This window comes from Hypomesus nipponensis, chromosome 8 (assembly GCF_054491055.1).
Source record: "Hypomesus nipponensis isolate SF chromosome 8, ASM5449105v1, whole genome shotgun sequence".
NCBI classification, from domain to species: Eukaryota; Metazoa; Chordata; class Actinopteri; order Osmeriformes; family Osmeridae; genus Hypomesus; species Hypomesus nipponensis.
In genome coordinates, this window is record NC_140368.1 from 5,903,253 (window position 1) to 5,926,283 (window position 23,031).

Here is a 23,031-nt window from a genome sequence, read left to right on the forward strand (position 1 = left end):
TGGGTGTACTCTGTTCTGCTTCATATATATACTTCATATACCCACGGGGCACCACTGGGTGGAAGTTGGAAAAGGTTTAACCCTGACATGAGTTTCAGAGGTTATGCCAATAGAACACCAGGGGCAGCCTTCCAAACAATCTGAAATAAAATGATACCCATTGGCCTGAGTGATAGTTATGAATATGTATTATTTTGTTTTAATAAAGATCTCACGGAGATTAAGCTCGTTCTAATGGGCTGTGTCCTAGCCCACGCCAAGATGTAATTGGATTAGTGTGACTTTGGAAAGTACTCTGAGACCATGCCCAAGATGGAGATGAAGACATGCAGTCCGTTGGAAGGATAATTGACAAGGATGAAGATGGATGGAGCGGTGGGTGTGTGTGTGTGGGTGTGTGTGTGTGTGTGTGTCCTGGCCAGACATGGCTGGAGGCAGCTGTGGCTTCCACAGTGCATGGAGAGATTCAATTAGCTTCAAAGGCCTGTTATTGGGCTATGTTTTTGCCAGCATCTTGCTTGGACTTCAAGGTTGGCAAACTTATAGCTGCAGGAGATACAGATACTCCCCCTCGGTGTTTAAGTGTGTCTGAAGCCTTCCTGGAACTGGTTCACTCCCCCATCCAAACAGCTGCACTGCTCAGATCAACCTCCCAAATCCAATTTCCTGATTTAAAACCCCACTGTGGTGTAAGTGTTTAGACATATACGGTAAGTGGATTGCCAGAATGTATACTGTGATGCAAAACATTATTTATATTTCATGTCTGCCTTAGGCACTTGGGAGAGACTAGCCAATGTAATGTCCTAATATTTTACGTCTGAGTTTATAATAAGCAAAACCATAAAGATGATAGAATATCCAGTGTAAAACTAGCCTTGTTATTTGAAAGCATTTCAGTTGCAGCAAACTTTGTTCTGCATCTGCTGGTTTCTGTGGTGCAGTGGAGGAAGAGCTGTAACAGGTGGACACAGGAAGGTGTATTAATGAAGAAGCTAATGGACAAGCTGGAGATGCAAACTCAACACCTTCTGGGTGGGATCACCCTAATGGCTTAATGAGCTGTTTAGCAATGCATCAAGGTGTGTTTGTGCCAGTGTGTGAATGTGTGTTCCTGTCTGGTGTGATAATGCATCTGTGTGTGCGTCCCATTATCCTCAGGTCTGTGTGTGTGTTCACACTTTACCAACAAAATGTTTTTTTTTTCTTCCAGCAGGATAAAACTAAGACGGGTAATGCACTGTGTGCCGGACATTGGGTACCTCCATCTATATACACACTTGAAATGAGAGATGACTAAGCTTGGCTGACTGTGTCTGTGCCTGCAGAGGTTAGTTTGAGTGGAAAGCAGGGATGCAAGGTGCTTATTTCTCAAACTTCCATTTGCAGCACAGTAGGCCCTGTATAGATCTCATCGCACAAGATAGAAAAGCAGAAAGAAGAACCTTGTCTGAGACAAACTGCACTTACCATGGCTCGACACAAGATGGCAGCCAAGTCAACAAGGGCTGTGTTGAGAAGTAACCCTCACCTACTCTGCAGCAGTGTCATGATCAGATGTACTCCTTACACAGATACAATTTATCTGTTAATCTATAAAACATTTTTAAAGCAACATACCTATATATATTTTAGGATCAAGGCTAGGCCCGCCTAAACTTTTTTCTAATTAACTGCCTTTCAAAAACGCAAGGACACTAAAATCAATACTGTATGTTGCTATTCAGTATTACCACCTAGTCAAGCCTTGCCCTATTTGTCAGCAATATTTATTCCTCATTTGTTCCCTATGATAAATCTCATCATGCTCTGTGCCTATTTCTATGTAGGTTAATCAGGTGTCTGGACAAGACAGAGCAAAGCAGCAGTTCAGACAAGACACTCACATATTAGATTGAGCATTTATTGATAACCATGACATGGAAATAGGTTAGACTTTGGCGGAGTGGATAATCTAAGGGAAGCACTCCCTGCCTCCTCGATGCGACACATACATACATGAAATATGAGGCAGGGAGCAATAGAGATATAATCCCCCTGAAATATAGAACATACAGACAGCATGGGGGAGAAGGGGGTGGTGGAGGGCAGCAGCAGCACAGATCATACAACAACCTGGGTGTGTGTGCATATCTGCGCGGCCTTTTAATGCCGCCTTATCGGACGTGGCCCAATGGGCTTGTGCTGGCTAACACAGGTGTAGTTAATGAGCGGATGACGCGCGCTGGTCTCAGTTAGCAGCTTTTACCCACGGTCGGCAGGCGTGGCGGTGGAAGGGTGAAGGTGTTGCAGGCGGTTCCTCCCATTCATCAAAAGTTGCAGAACTGCAAAGAGTCGGACAGAGAAGAAAACATGACAGATTACAGAGGAAATGCTGCTGGTGCTCCTCTATTCCCTGTGGGCTGGGGGGGGGTCAGACAGCAGATAGGTCAGAATGTGTATTTATGTGTGTGTGTGTGTATGTGTGTGTGTGGGGGATAGTATCAAAGTAAGATAGAGGGGAAATACCCAGTCAGGTCCTGACCAATCGTTCAGTTTCTCCTGGGACTTCTGGAACGATTCGGAATGGAGCCATTCTTCTCCTCTACTGCATTTTAGTCTTTCAGAGACTCTCAAACTCCTCCTCCTCTTCCCTCTCTTGTTTCCCTCGACACTAAAGAGCCACCCTACTAACAGCTCCCAGTCAGATTCTGTCATGTTCGGTGAAAAAAAATTATAATGTGCCCACACACATACTGTAGCTATGACTTTGCAAAGACATTGTTTGATAGTTAGCAGAGAACTGTTATACAATCACCTGATTCCATGGACGGAAAATAAAACTGAAACACGACTGAAAGGATAAACTCATTCCATAGGACCTCCCGGCAATTCTCGCGTTTAACTAAAGTTGACGCTACTTTTAATGACAGAGCACAATACAGGACGTAATGTCATGTTTTGAAAATTTGCATGGATATTGTTTCTGAGATACCAGCAGTATATTCAGCAGACTCAGACGCTAACCTCTGCCCAGACAGAATATCTTGATGCTCCTTCTGTAACATTCAATTAGTTCTTACTCAAAGTTTTTCTTCTTTGGTTATGGAGAGATGTTTAGAAATCGGCCTTGTATTCCAGAAGAGGACTGGCAGCTGGCTTTGTTTTCATTGCAGAGTCAGCGTCGTTGTGTCGAGATGCGTTTTTCTTTAAAAAGATGTGAAAGAGGGAGATGAGGTAATCAGTGTTCCAGAAAGGGGGCCTGCACTTGGCGTCCATGCAATATTAATCCAATCTGCGGAGGCGGTTTGGCTCACTGGCTGGTTCCTCCCATGGGGGTCTCTCCATTACCTCCCCTTGCTTATCTTCCATTCTGCCGTTAATACAGGGGAAAAAAAACTCTCAAGCTCATCAGAAACTTCTGTCTCCTCCATTTTCTGTCTTTCTTTTTTTTTTACTTTCTTTTATCTACTTGTCCCCCCCCCTCTCCAGGAGATAGGCAGGCTTCTGCCGTGAATTATTGATCAGTTAAACCCAGGCAGTCTTAACAATGCAGTATAAATATATTCCATTTCATCTCTGGCTTCTGATAATCAGAGACATCTTCATCAGGAGGGGGTTTCATTGCCTCTGACTGTTGTCATTGGTGGTTAGGGTTCAGAACACAAAATAAGGGTATGAAGGTTGGGAAAATACTAGCCTGTTATGTGGCATGAACGTGAGGTGAAACAAAAAGTAAGTACATTTACATGTATGCATTTAGCAGACACTTTTATCCAAAGCGACTTCCAAAAGAGAGCTTTACAAAAGTGCATAGGTCACTGATCATAACAATGCCCAAACATTACAGGTAGCCAAAACATGAAGCATACACTGTGAAAACTAAATAAATCCCAAAGGGAAGAACCATAAGAGCATGTATTTGAACATGTTACAATTAAACAATTTAACAACATGAACCTAAACAACAACAAAAATGCAAGGGTGTACCTGTGGAAAAATGCAAGCAGCAAAAATATATTACACAGCAAGTACAACAGTTTTAAGTCAGTTACAACTAACCAACAAGAGCAACAAGTCTCTCAATAGGAGTCATTGTGATCCTGGAGGAAACATCAGGTCCAGCCAATCTTCCTAAGTACCTTTGTACTCCCGAAACAAGTGCGTCTTGAGCCTACTATGTCCTTTGTCCTTTGTCAAGTTGTATTTATTTGAAGTGTATAATCCTACATTATTCAGTTTGAAAAGACATTGATACAGACTCGTACACATACAAAAGATGCTTGCAGCTGTAACACCTTGGTTTGATTGTATGTGTGTGTATGTGTGTGTGTGTGTGTGTGGGATGTTCTTTCTATCCAAACCACACATCAAGACTGCAACAAAAAATTTAAAATTTTATAATGATGGAAACCAAGGAATTAACGAAGCAAACAGATTGTGTTGAAAAGTGCTTGTTATATTTTGATTTCCACAACACCCTGCTCACCACGTACTCTAATGAACAGACTATGCTCTCATCTAAACTCATACTGCAATTATAATTTTTTAACTGATGATTAATTGCCATCTAGTGGTACATAAATTGTCACTCGATTTCTGGAGATTTTTTTTTTTTTAATGTTAAAGAAAGATTTGTTTAAACTTTGTCACAAAAGCAAAACCTTTTTAGGGGGAATCCTGGCTCAATAATAGGTTTGAGCTGGTGGAGCCAGTGACTTTCACCACAGGATCCCAAACAGCAACCAGCAATTTGCGATTGAGTATTCCAATACTGTCCAACAACATTATCATTACCACAACTGAAAGATGTTCAGTGTGAGACACAGTTACAAATTGTAGACCTTGAAAAGGATTGAGTCCTCTGTCAAAAAACTGTGAGGCAGACATGAGACCATAAATAAACAGAAATGTTTAAGGAGCGCGGCCTCCAGGTGTATTAGACAGCAGACGTGGCAAAAGAAAATTAACAGCCCTTGTCCACAAGCCCTCTTTAAAGAGGCCGACCCCAAATGGCTCGGCAACGCTCTCAAGTTGCACCATCAACACTGTTAAATATTTAATGGTCCCCCACGCCGTCATAGGATAGCACTTTTGACATTGACATCAACCTCCACGTGATGATCTACAGAGTGTGTGTGTTATATCAGCCCTGTCACTGTCTGCATCCAATTCTCCTTCACATCCCTTCTGAGTTGTCATACGTTCTGCCCTGAGTTCATTCCACCGTAGGATGTTAACATGCAAGCTCCTATGACTATCGCCCCCTGTTGATAAACAACGCTGTGTCAAACAGTGATCGCAGAAACATTGCACACAGCACATAGATCCACCCTGTTCCTGGAAAAGTACTAATGTGCTACGTGTTTTCACCTCAACTATAATTGTTGTTGTTTTTTGTTAGACAAGCTAGTTGTGTAACTCACAGCAAGACCGTTCTCCTTGAACAGAGTTGAGGAGCCTTGACATACAGTGTGTGGTGATACAGTATGATCAAGCATTACTGGCATTACCAACACACGATGTTTGGTTGTGTTTACCCATTGAGGCATCCCCCTGTGACTGCGCTGGGCGTTTGGGCTTGCTGTCACCACGACAACGGCCCCGATGTGAGTCCTCAAGGTGAGCATGAGGGGAGCTGGTTCTGTCCCCATGGAAATTATGCTCCAAATAGCCTGGTCCTCTATCTGCTCTACCTCTTTTTCCCCTCCCTCCTTTCTCTTTACTCTCTCGAAAGGAGATACTGTTTCCAGCAGGAAGCTGCTCAGCTCTGCCCTGTCTTATTTCACTCTCTCTCTATGAACGTGACCCTCTGTCTAAAGGAATAAATATGTGAGACATTAGGGCTTGACTGCTACACTAGGCTACATGGAAATGTTTTGAGATACGACAATGAGCAGTTCGAAACGTTCTATTGTTATGCACCTCAGGGGTACAGTGAAACCTGTTCAAGCCATCAACTTGTGTGACCACTAAATACATGGCATAACTGATTAGGATGCAAAATCTTCCTGCATCGTGGGCACAACCCAAACTCATATTGGTGCCTAAAATGATAAATATTCAATTTCTGAAATTGCAGGCAGTCTATTTCGTTTATTGCCAGCAGTTCAAAGCAAAACATTTAATATTTATTGGGTCGAGAAAAATATTACAATAATCCTATTGTTTTTCTCTGAAAACTAATCTCCATTGCAAATGAACAAACCAGCCTACTAATTTTCTTGTATTTGACTGCCTTGCCAATCTTGCTTGCCATTTGGCAGCGCTTAATTCCTACTCATTTTTTTATTACAACTCGAAAGGTTCAATAACAGGGTCTGATTAAAACATTACAAGGTCTAGGTCCCTCCAACCACAGTAATTATTGATTGGATTGCTGGACAGTGCAGAGAAAATTATTTTATTTCAACAATGCAATGGCGTGAATGCATCGCTCTAGACAGTTTAATAGTGCCCAAGCATTTATGTGGGTACGTTGAAAGGGTAATTTGGATCAGCTCCTCCATGCATTGTAATTGCATGGGACAGAGAGAGGCCTCAATTCAACATGGGGAGCCATTGCATCCATGTTATACTGTCTGTCTTCTCCAGATTGGCAATAAAAAGATGGTGTCACCTCAAATCAACCAGGCACCAAGACCACCTGATCAGTGGATGACCTGCCTAAGAAGTTGATATTTTAAACATCTGGACAAAGGGCCTTAGTGCAACATCTTAAGCAATCTTTGTTTTCACATATACTGATAATACGCAATGATGGCACACTAGCGTTAATTCAGTGTGACTCCTCAAGCACGTCAATATGACGTAAAAGAAAGACGTGTAGAAACCTTTCACACAGTCCAGAGAGGACATCTGGACACCTTTACACTGTCGTAGGATCGTGAGTACGTACAACTCCACATACAAAGACAGCATTGGAAGGATGGGTGCATGAGAGCAATTGTGTGTCTAACTTATGATTAGAATGTCCGGCCAGACGTGTTGTGCTCGCTGTGCCAGGGGTTGTATTGGGAATCAATGCAGGTGTCTTATCTCCATTGAGCCACACAGCTGGAACACTACAAAGGCTAGGAGAAGCATGAGATCAGAGCTGGCGGAGATGAGAAGGGACCGCCTTGCTCCTGTTTTGGCACTGCAAGCCGACCCAGAAAGAGGAGGGAGGGCACTGGGGGGGGGGGGGAGCCAAGGTGGGGAAGGGGAGCCAAGGTGGGGGAGGGGGGTGGGAGAGGGGGAGGGGGGAAGGGGGAGGGGGGAGGGGGGAGGGGGGAGGGGGGAGGCAGAGTGACAAGTGGGGGGTCGGATGGAAGGGGAATGCAGGTGGTGTGGGAGGCAGAGGGGAAGAGATGGTGAGGCAGGTTGAGGCACAGGGGTGGGGAGGGAGGCAGTGGGTGAGGAAGGGGAGGACAAAAGGGTGGGGGAGGCCTCTTCTGGCTGCAGCCTGCAAGAGATAAATGCCACTTGCCCCTGTGTTCGATACCTCGCTTCCATTCCACCCGGGGAGGCATTGTCCCGTCACATGTATCAGGGTTTCTGGAGAGCAAAGGTCTGTCCTCATGGGGACATGGACATGGATCAGACTGTATTCCCTAGTTTAGGTCTGCTAAAAGGAGAAAAGGAGAAACATTGAAATGGCTTTTGCCTGTTACATGCTTCTATTGGAAGTACATTGGCTTTATCGTACATTCAATTGGCCCTGTGTTAAAACTAAAATAAAGCATTTACTGGCACTTATGATGTGGTTCCTGGTGTGAACCTGTTAGGATGCAGTTTTTTTTACTTACGTAGAGGATTACATAGCTTCCCCAGATAACGCTAACAGAGACACTATACCCAGGGGCTTTCTGTTCTGAATTCAGTGTGTGAACACTCTGCATACACACCTGCACAGAGGTGTGTATGCATGCGTGTGGGTGTGTGGGTGTGTTTGTTTGTGCGTGTGTGAAAGGTTGAGGGTTGTCTGCAGTCTTGAGTGGATGATAAAAAGGCAAGTGAAACATAAGTTCTGCATAGCTTCATTCCCCTCTCCCTCTCCCCGCCCAGCTGCAGGCCTTATGAAACGCTCTGTTTACTTCCTGACTGCACCGCAAATCTCCTGTGAAACTGGATCCTGGTCAGGAAGCAGAAGAAGGTCTCGCCTCAGCAGTGTTCTAGAATCACACTGAGGTGGTGTCATAGACGCTCGCTGAGCGAGGGATCAGGTCTCCACTGCATATGGATGAACATGTCTGCGGAGACATGATACGTGGATTACTGGTGTCTGAATCACATGGTTCTCCTGCAGTAGGCTATGACTGCATTGCTCTTTTTGTGGTGCAATGATTCAAACCACTGTGCTCTTGCAACTCAAGTCTTCAGCGGGAGAGTTATGGTCAATGCAAACACTTGCTAAATATTGACTTCTACTAATTGGAATTTTCACCAACCCTGAGGTGTTTTCATTCTCTCTTCCAGTGAAACATTACCCTGAAAGTCCTTGCCAATAAGCCTGATGAGCAGCCATGTTGGCATGCAGAGCGGGAAAACTGACTGGTTTGATATTGACATCTCCCCCGGCAGACGAGATAGCCTGCAATTATACTGACCTGGGAGGCAGGCACGGCCAATCATCAGGAACGACATTAAAGAGTGATCTAGCAGGCATAGATCCCCTGCAGTTCCATCAGGAGTTGTTGTTCTTTTTCGTCAAGATGACTAATCTTTTGAGTGGGGTTTTGGCTCGGGGTCTGCATGAGGTTATATTGAGGTGATGGTGCGGTTATAACAATTAAGGCAGAGCTAGTGTTGCTTCTCTTAGAAGCAACTAGTTAGATTCAAACCTTTTTTCAAAGGTTTTTTTTGCTTCCACTGGAAATAGGCATGAAAGTCAGAGAATTGTGTTCATAGTGAAAACAAAGATAACATACAGTCAACAGATGTTCAGACAGATCTTTGTTATTCAGTCACAAGCAGTTTTTAACACATGACAACTTTACATGACCAAATAAGACTGCAGTTGCTGATCTAACCAACTGTGATCGCACATAAGAAAGCGTTGCTTTCTCACATAGTTTGCGGGAAAAACTCTACTGTGCTTTTTGGTAGCTCTCTATTGTAGAACGTCGCATCATCTTCTGATGCCTGGCACATACGGCCATGAATTTCTCAGTAAAATGTTTGTATGTTTTAACATTGAGTCATTCTTGAAAGCAATGCACACCAACACCAACATTCACACAGAAATAGATATTCTTTATCTGCAAAACTAATGTTCCAGAGATGCCAAATTAAGTTCAGCAAGTTATCAGTGGAGGCGACAGGATTCTCATTTAGCAAGGCTGGGCTATTTTCTACACGGTAAACACCATTACCAGCACAGCTACCAGACAAAGCAGCAATCTTAAAAGGGGATCCGATTGATTTCCTGTAGAATGAGCTATTATCTACAATCAATGGTGTTTACATGAAAAAGAAAGGATCAAATGAACACAGAGTAAGAACATTCACGTCTGATACATATAGTCAGCTTGCATCTCATCTTCAGTGGCAGTCATACAGTGTACATAGAAAGGTTGAGAAAAAGAGAAAAAGATCGAGGAGAGAGAAATGGAGCAATGGAGAGAGAAAGAGACACATTTTCTACATCTATCAATTAAAATCTTGCTAACTAAACATCTCGGCAGGGAGACAAGGACAAGAGATGGATGTTACTGGTGGTGTTCTATCCAGACCTGTAATTCAGGCTAGAACCCGTCACCACAAGGCCACAGCCCTTTGGATCACCCTGCTGCAGACTTGATCTGAGGTCAACTGTGTCTCCAAAAAGATACAGATTTTAAGGAATGATCCGAATGAGCTCCAGAAGTTCCTCCCAAGAAGAACCCGGCCTTAGCGCTCTCCAATGAACCTGACCGTAGTCATCGTCAAGGGCCTTTGTGTACGGCATCTCCCATGTGTTCTCCCAACATCTCTAAATGTTTAAGTTAAAGAAGGCAAAAAGAGAATACATTCACCGAAGTTACAGTGAGATTTTCAAAGATATGGATGACGTCAACTTTTTTAGAAGGTTCTCAGTAATTAACTTTTTCTCTCTGTAGTCTTTACTGTACTAAATAATAGAGCTCTCATAGACAGTATGTATAGATCACAGTACCAAGATCCCTTGTTATACTCAACCTTCGTTGGAGAAATTTCAGTCAGAATTCCAAGTGCTGGTTGTGAACCAAAGCTCAGTGAGGACACTTAAATATTAGCATGTAGACAATCCCTCGAAAAGCAACAAGATAATGGAAGTACTCGAACAACCATCCCTTCCACCCCAAGCAACACCACCCCCACCTTTCTCCCGGTTCAGCTTTGTTAGCTTTTGATTGCTTTTGCTAATCCATCTTTGTCCTGTGGTTCGTCTCTTGACAGCTTTATAATTTATTTACCCTCCATGTATCGCAGGTGCCTGGCGACATACAGCTGGGCTGGTTGAGCACCATAACTGCCCCTCTCCTACTCTCACTCCTCTCAGAATTCATCTGTTCAGCCTGCTGATGTCCAGCCCTGCCCATCGCTCTGCTTCAACCATCCGTTTCATCTAAACAGTGTGTGTGCTGCAGGATTCCATAAATATAGAAGACAGATCATTATAAGAGTGTGTGCACGTGTGTGACACGCATGCGTCAGCCTCTGTTTTACACATAATGCACTCCTCTTTTGCCCAATTGTGGGCTGAAGTGATGAGGCTGCTCACACAGGGAATGCACTCACACATCTCTCTCCTCCCGGCACCAAGGACTTTTTCAATTAATCAGAGCCTCCATTGGTCCCTCATCAATAATGCAACGCAGCCAATCACTCCAGTCCGGGCCCTTAATGAGACGCCACCGCTACAGGGACATGATCTACACATTACTTCCCCCATAGTCGCTGCTCAGAAAGAATGTCACGGCAACCAAAGGCCCTCATTAAGGAGACAGCATCATTCCTGCCCTAAGGAGGACCTGCCAATCCCTGGAAGCCAAAGGATGCATGGATGACAGGCGACCAACATCCGCAGAACCAGGGGGAAGAGCTATGTGGTCTCTCCCACACTGCAGTTGGTGTGTGTGCATGTATGTACCTGTATGTGTGCATGTGTGTGTGCATACATGTGTGTGCATGTGTGTGTGTGTGTGTGTGTGTGAGAGAGAGGTGTGGGGGGGGACTGAGGAGTGAGCAGACAGGGGTTGTCATGTCTGTAGCTGGCCGTTATTCAAGCACCCCTGCTCGGCACGATGGATGAAGGATTAAAGTCAGAGCTTTGCTGTGATATAAGGAGGTGTTTGCATTTGATATCATGTTTGGGAGAAATGCAGAGAGCCCATACATGAAAGGCTTAGCCAGGACAGGGAATACAAAGAGTTTAGTGCAAAAAAAACAGCAAATGCAATGAGGTTAGGCAAGGTTCGTACACTGATAGGATTAATGTTTAGTTTCGCACCTGCTCAGCTAAGGTGATAGGCCATCTTGAGTATGTTTCCATGGAGGGTCCTCAAGCTCCAGACTCAGGACACATGAACTGTATGATCTGTGATGATGTTGTGTTCTTTACTCCCTAGTACATAGCTAGAATCTGAACAATGTAGCATATATCAGACTGTGCCCTAGAAGGAAGGACATCTGGGGAAAGAGAGTAGAGATTTAAGAGGCTGAAGTACAAGCTGGAAATACCTTTTGAGCTGCAATTCATTCACACAGAATCAATTTGAGCATAACATTACAGAACAAAAACTCCTTTTCTGGCCTTCAGGTTTAAGTTTCACCAACAGACCAACTAGAATAGAGCTGCTCATTTATCACAACCACAAAAAGAAGACGTAGAGCCTAAAACGACAACAAGATAAATACTTGACCTTCAACATCTCTCTCCTGATCAAATTCTCAATTTGGGTTCTGTATAAAATGATGGATACAGCCAAGCAGCTGGAAGCTTTCATCCATCTTGTTCGGTTCTAGATTCAAGTCATGGTGTAACGTCCAACACGTCTTCTCCAAAGCTATTACCACTGTCATCGGATCATCCCTTTGTATTGCCGCGGTGACACGTCCACCATATCAAGGACATAACACATCCATTTTTTTCTTTTGATCTTGTCATTTTGTTCTAACACTGAGCATGAACGGACACATCCCATGAGTCCGTGTGCACAGCAGGCAGAACAACACACACACACACAACACCTGTGCTATTGTGTTGCCGAGTATGAAAAACCACAATACAGGATGACAATCATTAAAAAAAAACATCCTAGATACACTTTCTCACTGGGATAGGTGCAGGATTGCATTGGCCTTGTCTCTCTCAATATCAGTTGGTGGTGTGTTTGCCGTGCTGTGCCTGCATATGTAGCCAAGAGTAGAGCAGATAGGCTGTCTCCCAGGACTTGAAGCAGATGAGCACAGAATCGGGCCATCTGGCTTCCTCTCTCCAGCTAAACCTCACTGGGGAGGAGGGGAATGCGAGAGGACCCACCCCCAGTCTCTCACCAACCTGTCAATGTTGCTAAGACGACTCTTTCACAATAAAACAAGGCTGTCAGGAGGTGTGTTTGGGGAAATGGCGGCCTCCGTTTTAAGTGAGCTCTGGAATGCCTTAGTCAGGGACAATGCTGCAGATTCCTGCTAATACAGGCCTTTTTTTTCTCAGTTAGTATACCAGAAATTGTCCAGGGTAACTGTATAACTTTCCCTTAACTGGTGTCCTAGAAAACTCAAAAGAATCTATTGAAGAAATTACAATTTCCTATCAGTAAATCTATTAACAGGTAGGTTGCAGTGTTTAATAGACTGATTTAGACAGGTTTATAACATATGGTGGCTTGCCTTTTCTGGGTTAAGCTTGCAGGTCCCCACTGGAGGGCATATGCTGTTCCACGTGTCCTGAAAAGGCCACAAACAGACCAAATGTTTCCACTGAGGAAACATCATCATGAAATATGTCTCGTTAGGAATCAAAAAGTCAGCATTTTGGTGATCTCTGCGTGCCTGGCATGACACCTGAGGTTCATGCTAGATGGTGAGTAGTCTGATTGGGTGGCAGGGTAGGAGGATGATACAAAGCTGTACAGTAATGAGCAGCTTACCTCCTAAACTCCTTGTTCACAATTCCCTCCCCATCTCAGGTTTCCTGGTCAATTTCTTATCTAGTAAAAGTAACCTTTCACCACATGTAGCGTACCAAGAAAGCTAGAGAGCTTGTCGTACTGTGGATGGGCTTAGGGGAACATAAAATTTCTTAAGCTTTCATTGCGGCAATATCTTCATTCTTATGTCTGCCAGGTTCTTAGCTAAAGCACTATCAAAGGTGCCACTATGACACAGGCACTGTACATCCAGCCTGACAGGGACTGTTACATAGCGCTCCTCCGCCAACATTTAAATCAAATCATACCAAGTTCAGATTCATTGATTCATGCCTAATTACATTATTCAGGATGGAACACAGCCAGGAAAACGACAACAATCTGAGACACATATTTATCTCTTTTCTTTTCTGCTGCCAATAGTATTTCTCTAGCCAATAAAACATGAGTGGCTGAGTACTGACGTCTTTCAGACCTTGGGGGCGAGCAGTGGCCACAGTCGTGCTGTGACAGAGGGTTTTGGTTTCCTGATCTTCCCGTAATGAACGAGTACTGAGTCTGTCATCCAGGAACAGCTTCTCCCGTCTGTCTGTCCGCACGCCAGCTGGAAACTGTCCCTCACCTCAGAAAAAAAAACAACAGCTCTGAGGTTGAGTTAGTGTAGCGCAGCGTAGCCTCGTAATAGACCGAAACAGCTCATTAACTCACAATATCGGCCTCTCTTGTTGAACAAAGTCGTTTTCCAACAGAACGGGTCAAGTCCAATTTGCGCTAACATTGTCAGGCGGCAGCTGAAGCCGTCTGTCAACAGAGCGAGAGTTGATGTTTATAAACACGTCACAGCGGCCCTTTGTGCTTGGTTTGCATTTGTGGACGAGCCGCAGGGGTTGAAACTGGAGACAGAGGCAAGTTAAAAGTTGGGGTTAGATGGCTGAGTGGTTAGAAAATCGGGCTAGTAATCAGACGGTTGCTGGTTCGATTCCTGGCCGTGCCAAATTTGGTTGTGTCCTTGGGTAAGGCACTTCACTCTACTTGCCTCGGTGGAATGTCCTGTAAGTCGCTCTGGATAAGAGCGTCTGTCTGCTAAATGACTAAAAGTAAACCACATTCACAAAGCCCCCCAATGTATAGCCTGACATGAGCAAGGTTCAGCCTGGATGTTGAGTGAGACAAGGTAACCTTGACTGTAGTAAGATAGATTCACAGAAATTAAGTGGTTAAGAAGAACAAAAAGGTTGAGAGGAAGTAAAAGGGTTTCCCTTCAAAAGCCAAGTCTCAATACATTTACATTTAGTAAATGTGTTCAATAAATATCATAGCGTATGTGTAGTGCTAAGCAGCAGAAAGAAGATGTTTTCAGTTAAGGGCCAGAGATGACACTGGAGCTGGAAAGGTCAAATACAATCTTTCAGATTCAAAATATTTATTTTAAATAAGTATACTTTGCATTTTTAAGTTGTTGTTGCTGTGATAATGCTAAAAGGTAAACAACAGTTAGAAATGCAAGTTCAATTATTGTCATGCATCTTCCATCAGATCTGGGGAGATAAAAGAAAAAGCTTTTACCAACACAGATGACAGATAGCTATCTTTAACATCACGTGTCAAGCTTGTCTACAGCGACAGCAATTCTCACTTATAACACTTGAGACTAAACAGTAAATCTGTCAATCATGGATGAATTTCACTGGTAATGGATAGAATGGAGAAGCAACCACTTCACTCTGATGAAAGTATATTCTTCTACACCATCAATACCCACAAATAAATATTCAAATCCAAAACAAATGCCATCATTTACATCAACTGCTTCCTCAAGAAATACAAATATTTTAGTTATATATTGGGCATGCTATGACTATGGGTATGTCTACGACTGACAAGTAACCTTGTAGTGAAATACAAAACATTCTATCCTTTATGATTTCCCCTCGGCTTCAGATGAACCTTGAATCCTGTGGATCAACTTCATTAATGTGTGACGCTTTGCTTGATTGCCATGAAGGATTCCATTTTCACAACAGATGAAGCTCGTCCTCTGTTGTAAATTGACAATGCCCTGTATTTCCTCCCCAGTCAGCTCACATTAATACCAATCAGATTGATCCGGGCTCACGCCATCCCATAGCCAAACAGAGTGGTGTCAGCAGGGAAAACATTTGCACTGATCTGCTTTCATGCCATTACTATTTGTAAGGTGAAAATTACCCAGAATGTGCGAATGTGTGTGGAGGGGGGAGGAGGAGGGTGGGGGGGGGATACAGTGGCTTAGCCATCTGCCTACACCTTGTCAACAAAAAATGATACTTTATTTCCAACTAACCTGCCTCCATCCCTGTTTTTCTTGTCCCCTCCCCAAGGGCACACGCGTCTCCAGATCTCCAAGTGAGGCTCCTAAAGCAATTCTCATTCATTCCCACGTCTTCAGATTGCTCAAACTGTGAGCAATGCCAACGTTACCAGCAATCTCACTCTTTCTCTCCCTCTCTTGCATTGATAGGTTAATTCTGTGGCACATCATAGCCGTCGAACAATGCCCTTCCCTGGAAAAGCGGAATGTGCTGTGACTGATGGTGACTGCAGTAAAGGTTAATGAATGAGCCTTGGCAGGAGACATGGCGGTGTGAGAGAGACGCTCTCTCCGGGGAGGGATCCTTGGGAGCTGAGGATACAGATAGCGCAGGGAGGACGATGGCAACTCAGCTGAAATCGAGTCCTCTGTTCCGTCCGGTTAACCTCTAGTCTCCAGCGTGATACTGTGTGAATCCTCTCGTCCAGATGCAATAGTAGTAACTGTTAGACGATGTACCTTTTTTTTTTTTTTTTTTTTGATCATGTATTGTTAATCGTCCTCTGGCCCCTTGTTTTTTCTGCTGCTTGTTTTTTCATTTCATTCTGGTTTTGTAGTGGTGTTTCTTTGTGTTTCTCAATGGTTGTGCTGTAGTATTTATTCATCCTGAGTAGTTGGATCAGAAACACATGATTATTATGTGTGGTATTATCCTATACAGTTTTATTTTATAACATTTTACACAATAACCTTAATTCTTCTCCTTATTTCCCCTGCTACAGATTAGTTACTCTATCTGACACACTCTCTCTGTAATCAGAGAGATCAAATCGTTTTTTGTTATGTAATTTGTCTTGGTGGATATGAAAAGATAGGTAAGGGAGCAGAATGAAACGAACACTATAGGGATACCTCTAGCTAACAAATGGAAGCAAGACAAGACATTTTAGAATAATTTATATAACCTGTTAGTATTTAAAACAAATTAGGGTAGCTTGGGTTATGAAACATATCTCTGGTAGACTTTTTTAGGCAAAGGAATAATTAATTTCGGAAAGCTGTTATTACAGTAACATTAAATGCCAGTCACAACGGTTTTGCATTCAGATCATTGTAGGGGGAACTCCACAGAAGAGCAATATGCCTTTTCTTAAACTGAAGTGCACCCTAAGAATTGTAATACTTCTGTATTGTACTGTTGACGTATACAGTACCCTGGAGTGAGTAATTGCGTGTAAATGACATTTCCTTGGCTGGGAGAGGAATTAATAGAGGGATGCATTTACCCAACTCTCTGGGATCAGGAACAAATGAGTAATAAAACAAGTGACTCACAGAGAGAGTGAGTGAGAGAGACAGAGAGAGAGACAGAGAGAAAGAGACTGAAAGAGACAGGGAGAGAGGCTGGGAGTGAGGGTACAGAAGCAGGGCTGAGTCTGGCCATGTATCAGTTAGGACATGTTTTATATGCCTGGGTGCTTGTTAAGGGAAGAGATGACATGAGCAACTCCTAACAGATTTTTAATGGCCCTTCCTTTTCATGCAGGTCCACTATATGGGCAGTTAAGACGTCTGTCAACCCTTCCCAGTAAAATAGTGAGGCATCCGTACAGTGATTACATTAGGTCTGTCACTATCCAAGTGATGAAAAACGAACACAATTCTACCACTATATGTTGATCAATATACCCTGTCTACTAAAAATCCACACAAATCATGTAATGGATCTGAACGATCACTGTGTTTTAATATATTTATGAATTTATTATTTTTCTATACAATGCCTCTGCATTTTGCTTTGGAACACACAGAAAATATATGTGAAGAAATATTTGTAATTCAAGGCCACAGAAGCAAGGAAACATATCCCCACAAGCATACAGTATACGAAACAGAGTTGGTAACAGGATTGCAACAACAAAGTGAAAGCATATCTGCCAAGTCTACACACATTCAAAGACCACAACATCAAACAGGTTTTCCAAGCAGTCAAGGGTCTCAGTGTTGAGTTGAAAACAGGCCAGTCAGGCTGAGAAAAAAAAACTACTGATATTGTTTAAAACGCCAAAAAATTACATGTTTTTGTTCACAAATATAATGACGGTTTCTGAACATCTACCATATCCACCGAAAGAATTATGCAAATATATAATCATGTTTGAAGAAAGCATTCAGTAAATGTACACTTAAAGGCAAACATTTCGCTCACATTTTGTAGCAAAGAAAACTGATCATGGTCAAGAAACGTCTCTTTCAATAAACTGGAACTTCATTTCAGTAACTTAATATTCATCCCTTGTGCGGTCTGGTGTCTACAGAATAGTTTTAAGACAAAGGCCTGAAAGATCATCGAGGATCTGATTTAGAGCGACAGGAAATGGAAACTTATGCCATTTGCATTTCTTCCAGGCCTCAATGATGAAGATAAGACAGCTATAAAAACATAGGGTGAGCCTCGGTTATGACGTTTTGGAGATTAATGTGGGTAGCTGTGGGGGACGTGTTGCAATGGCTCAGACTGAAAATGTGTCAAGGCTGACAGTTAGCACAGCCTGATCCCTATTGAGCTCTTTCCTCTGATCTAGTTCAATACATGCTAAAGGGGGTTACAATAATAATATTCATTTCGCTGCTCCCCTTTGGGATGTGTGCCTTCGTGAATCATAAAGACTTTGAGAATTCCTTTTAGTCTAAGAAATTCCATCCGACATTATGCATTCAAGCTAATTGCTACATAGAGTTAACTTGACATGAGAGGCTTTAAAAAGAATTATGCACAGAATTTCACACACAATCGAGGAAACTCCTTGCAAAAGTGCTAAGCCACCTATCATGTCATGTCTTCTTTGAACTTCAAACACAACTCCTTGATGGCATGTTTGCCACACGACAGGTATACGTTTACAGTCTATGAAAATACAATCCACATCATTATCCATGTATATTTATAGTCAAACAATGAAGCTCCACTTCTGCTAACAGATGTACAAAAATAATCAACCTAGACACTGTAGTATTTTGAAAACCTTTTAAGAGATAACTGCTAGATGTTAAGACTTCAAAGATCTTACTCAGAGTGTTTTGAATGTCCTGGGGGCACTGAGTGTGGGTGACAGGGGAAAGGCATGTTTAACTATATATGTTTCCCCTTTCATATCCCCTCAACTCATTTTAATGTAAAACATCCTCACTTGTAAAAGTTTGAGTGTAACACCTCACATACCATGTCATAGAACCCAAAGGGGAACAAAGGTGTAATAAAACTACCCTTTCCTTCTGTCTTTATATCATTTTACTTTTGTGATTAAAACATTACATGTACCGTTACATTGTCAGTCATCAGTGCAAAATACAACAAGAGATCACACCAAGATCAAAGATTGGCAGATACAAACATCTTCAACTTCCCTTCAGCTGAGCTGCAAGAGTTTATCGGGCAGAGTTTTGTTTCGTTAACTGACAAACCTGGAGTAGCCCAGTCGCTTCATGACAATCCCACACGTCTCTTCTATCAGTCTAATGTCCTTACCGGGCATATTCTGCCTCCATATGTCAATATTGGCTGGTGATATGTCCCCCTCATACATCAAGTTATACAAGTTTGTGGAGGTGGTGAACATGAGCTGATTGAGGGCCGAGGGCGAGACAGGAACCCCCAAGAAGGAGTGGATCCTCTCTGCCGTCTCCTGGGGGAAGTTGACCACGTCCTCAAACCTCACCTGGAGGTTGGACTCCCGAGACATGGACCCACTCACACGCAGAGCTGCGCTGGTGTGGGCCAGCCACAGGTGGGCTAGTATCAGGACAGCGTTCGCTTCAGAGTGGGAGAGAAGCCTCCGGATCATCTTAAACTCCGGGGCTGAAGTTGGGCATCCTTCCCTGGAAGCATCCTCCTTGAATATCAGGGACAGGTGCTGCGGGATGTTCTTTAAGGAGTACAGGCTGGGTTTGCTGTTGTAAAGCATGAGATAGATCCATGCCCTGGGGTCCCGGACCAGATAGATGGTTCTCATGGCCGGGCCCACCACTTCCTGGATGAAGGGCAGTTTCAATGCCCAGCTGCCGCTCCGCATGTTGAGGACCACACGGGCGTTGGGGTACTCTGCGACGTGGCGTCTCATCTCCCTCACGTAATCCGCGTCCCGGTCTAGACTGGCCCTCAGCTTGCCTTTGAGCTCGGCGGCAGGTTCCCTCCTCCGGGCCCTCCTCCTGCGGTCCCTGGAGGGCCCGGCCCTTGGGGGAGGCTTCACCCGGCTGCTCTCCACCAGCTGGATGTTCTGGAGGTGGAGCTTGGTGTTGTGGACCAGAGAGTGCAGCCAGCCCTGGATGATCTTGAAGTGTCCACGCACCGCGTCCGACCTGGACCACTCGCAAGCGTCCACCAGGGAGTCAAACTCAAACTCCGTCTCGGGGATGTCCAGGTGCTCCGTGGGGACGCGTAGGTAAAGGAAGTCGGAGGTGTTGTGGAAAAGGTGCTTGAGGATGTCAGAGCCGGAGCCAGGCAGTGTTGTTATGACAACAGTGGGCAAGAGAAAACGATGTTGGTCATAAAGTCTGATTTGTTTGTTGACCTCTGGGTTGGCGCTCGCTCCTTTCCACTTGACCCCGCAAAGGAGCTGGTCACAGCTGCTGGACACAAAGAGCAGCTCGGCGATCCATAACGTGAGCACGGACAGGAGGGCGTAGCGCATGAGTCTACTGAAACACACGTAGAACTTCCTCTGCAGTGTCAGGAAACCTATGGCCACGCACAGTATCGCTCCCGCTATCACGTTGACTGTGAATCCAAAATCAAACAGCTGATTGTCAGTCGGGATTTGTTTGGGAACAAGCTCCGTTCCCAAGCCGAATCGAACCATCTGATGCCTGTCCTCCACTTTGGCGTGACCCCCAAAGCCTAGATAACTTAAACGGGCTCCTATATCTTTATAGTTTGTCACAACAGACACAATCTTCTCTGTGTTGTTGATGATTAGAGAGAGTCTTACTCCATTTTTGCTGTTGTCTATAAATCTGCAGTTTGACACTTTGACGTGAGGTCCATGCATTATGTATGCTACTCTGGCTACAGGTCCTCTGATAGGGAACGTGACGTTGACATACTGAGTCCACCTTTTCTTAAACTCGGCTGCCTGTTCTGCCTCCTGTATTCTAGTAACAGGGCTGATCCCCTCCGTGTCAAACCAGAACATCTTATAATGGGCGTCCCACACGTCCATCAGCGCCCCGTTATACCTGTCCATGAACTTAAAGGGCACATACTTGAAGTCAATGTCCAAATTGTGAAAGAAGGCGCTGAGCGAGGTCACGGGTGAGTCGTCCCACTTCTCCACGTGGTCCAGCACCAGCAGAGTCTGGGAGTTGAGCAGCACCAGAGCTCGGTACACGCTCTTCAGCCTCATGGCGGGGGAGTAAGCAGGCGCCGCCTCCCCGCTCACAAACATGGTGTCTCTGTGTGAGGAGGCAGCAATCACCTCCCCCGCAGAGTCCCCCACCCCGGCGTCGGTCCAGCGTAACCACTTTGCACACTCCCCCAGTTGCCCCTCCCAGGGAGAGTTACACTGGCTGGTGGGGGACGGGCTAAAAACCAGCACGTTGTTCAGGTAGCTGTACTTAGGACCGTACAACGCCTCGGACACAAACACCTGCCCGTTGGGAGCGAAGGTGAACGAGTTCTGGTCAGGGTGCTCGTGCCCGGGGTTGAAGCTGTTCCATCCGTCCACCCAGGAGTACGGCTTGGCGTGGACTATGTCATACACAGCTCGGCCACCAAGCTTTCCCGATTTAAAGGAGACAAAAGTGTTCCCCTGGCCATGAGGCAGTCCCGCCCCGTATGTCACCACCCCCCAGTTGGAGAAGATGTGCATCCCTGCATTGCCAAAGCCCTGAGGAGGCTGCGGGGCCAGGTGGGCGTTGTACCAGATGTACTCAGTGAAGAGGGTAGTCCAACGCTGGGCCGAGGACTGCCCCATGGGGCCATCCTTCGGCCGGTGCTTCCTGATCTGCTGGGCCAGCCAGTTGCCCGTTCCGTTCTTCAAAACAAATGTGTCCAGGAAGATGAGCTGGCTCTCAGGGCCATAAAACCAATTGTAGTTGGAGTCAGCGATGCCAACGGTTCTCTGGAAGCCGGGCAGCAAAGTGGCGTAGTAGAACCAGAAGTGTCCACGCAACCAGTTGTTTTGCATGTTATCGATGTTGAAATGGCGCTGGGCCAGAAATACATACTGCGTGATGGACTTGGCCGTGTAGCTCCCGTAGGCAACCCCCTCGTCCAGGGAACCGTCCACAACGTGATTCAGCAGGAACATCGTCTTCTCCATATAGTTCACCGACACCTGTTTCCAAATCATCGACTCTGGGTCGTCGTGTGTGCCTATCACTAAAGCGCCCGTCATGATGGCTAATATGTTGGTAGTTTGGTGGTTTTGGAGGTACTGCTTTCCCCACCCTCTGTACTTAGAAAGCTCATACAGCTTCTCCGTCTCTGAGCGAATCTTCTTGAGGTAAACATTTTGTCGCTGCTCGTCCAGGAGTGTGTAGATGAAGTCATAGGCAGTGGCAAACCCTGTGAGAGAGTGAGCCATGGGCACCTCGTCATTCGGAGCGCTGGTCACCTTCCAGTCTGGGTAATCAGCCATCCTATCCATGAACTTGAGAAGGAACTGGAGGGCACCCGAGTCCTCTGGGGATAGCAGGCAATAGAGGGCAAGAGGCGGCAGGTTGTTCCCGTAAATCTCATTCCACTTGCTGGTAAACTCATCGTGTTTCATAGGTGGCATGTAAAGGGGTGCGTTTGATAGCATGGTCAGGACTGCGCCCCTGATGACTTTGAAAATGTGACCATGCGTGGTGGTGGATCTTTGTCTCAGAAGCTGTACATCTGCTTGGCTGAAATAGAGGTTAGGATGAGAGTTTGTAGACTGGAGTTTCCGATGCTCCGATGCCTTGCCCTGGGTGAGCTTGAGCTGCAGTAAGTCATCTGTGAAAATATATTTTTCTGAACCGTTGAAAACTCCAGAGAATGCTGTTCCCACTGCCAACAGTGCCAGAAAAAACACTGAATACAGAATCACTTTGATAGTCATGGTAAAAGGCATTTTCAATGTCATTATTGTCTTCATTATCATCCCTTTTTTAAAGCTGCATGAAAAATACTTCCCCTTGGAAACAATAAGTTCAAGGTTTTTTTCAAAGCATTAAAAATATCTTGAGGAGACATATTTCGATCGTTTGGAATATGCTTAGGCATAATATTCTTGTTTAGTGTCAATAAACAGTCCATCAAACCTTGCAGCTAGAAAATTAACATTTCATTACTATAAGAAATTTTGCAACAATAAAATGTTCAAGTCAGCCGACCTTTCCCATGTCCATTTGGAGTTCAAACGCAGCAGAAAAATAAAGTTGAGCAGTTGAGCACCTATTTTGGCAACGCATCACATAAAACACGCCATGAAGCTGCAACCAAAACATGATGTATGAGAGAAAAAGTAATCGTAGTATCTATCTATAAATCCAACAGGGCATAAGGCTCTCCTCACTGTGGAGAGAGAGGCATAGTGAGAGCATGTAAAGACTGGCATCTTCTCCTGCGCGCAGCAGCAAACTCGTATTGATCTCTCTCCCAAAACATTTCCTCCTGGACACACAGTCAGTCATCAGTCAGCC

The 23,031-nt window shown here is 44.6% G+C and overlaps 1 protein-coding gene and 1 long non-coding RNA gene across 2 annotated transcripts; both read right to left on the bottom strand.

Moving 5' to 3' along the window:
* Window positions 1-1,903: 1,903 nt before the first annotated feature.
* On the bottom strand, window positions 1,904-3,352 carry LOC146274886 (uncharacterized). The gene is made up of 3 exons (XR_014766377.1): window positions 2,798-3,352; window positions 2,509-2,690; window positions 1,904-2,324 (listed from the first exon to the last, which is right to left on the bottom strand). It is a non-coding gene; the product is annotated as an uncharacterized LOC146274886 (long non-coding RNA).
* Window positions 3,353-16,899: 13,547 nt separating this feature from the next.
* Window positions 16,900-22,726, bottom strand: dselb (dermatan sulfate epimerase like b). Its single transcript, XM_084703877.1, has one exon. The coding sequence runs from the start codon at window positions 22,488-22,490 to the stop codon at window positions 18,816-18,818; it is 3,675 nt and encodes a 1,224-aa protein (XP_084560003.1). The 5' UTR covers window positions 22,491-22,726; the 3' UTR covers window positions 16,900-18,815.
* Window positions 22,727-23,031: the final 305 nt, after the last annotated feature.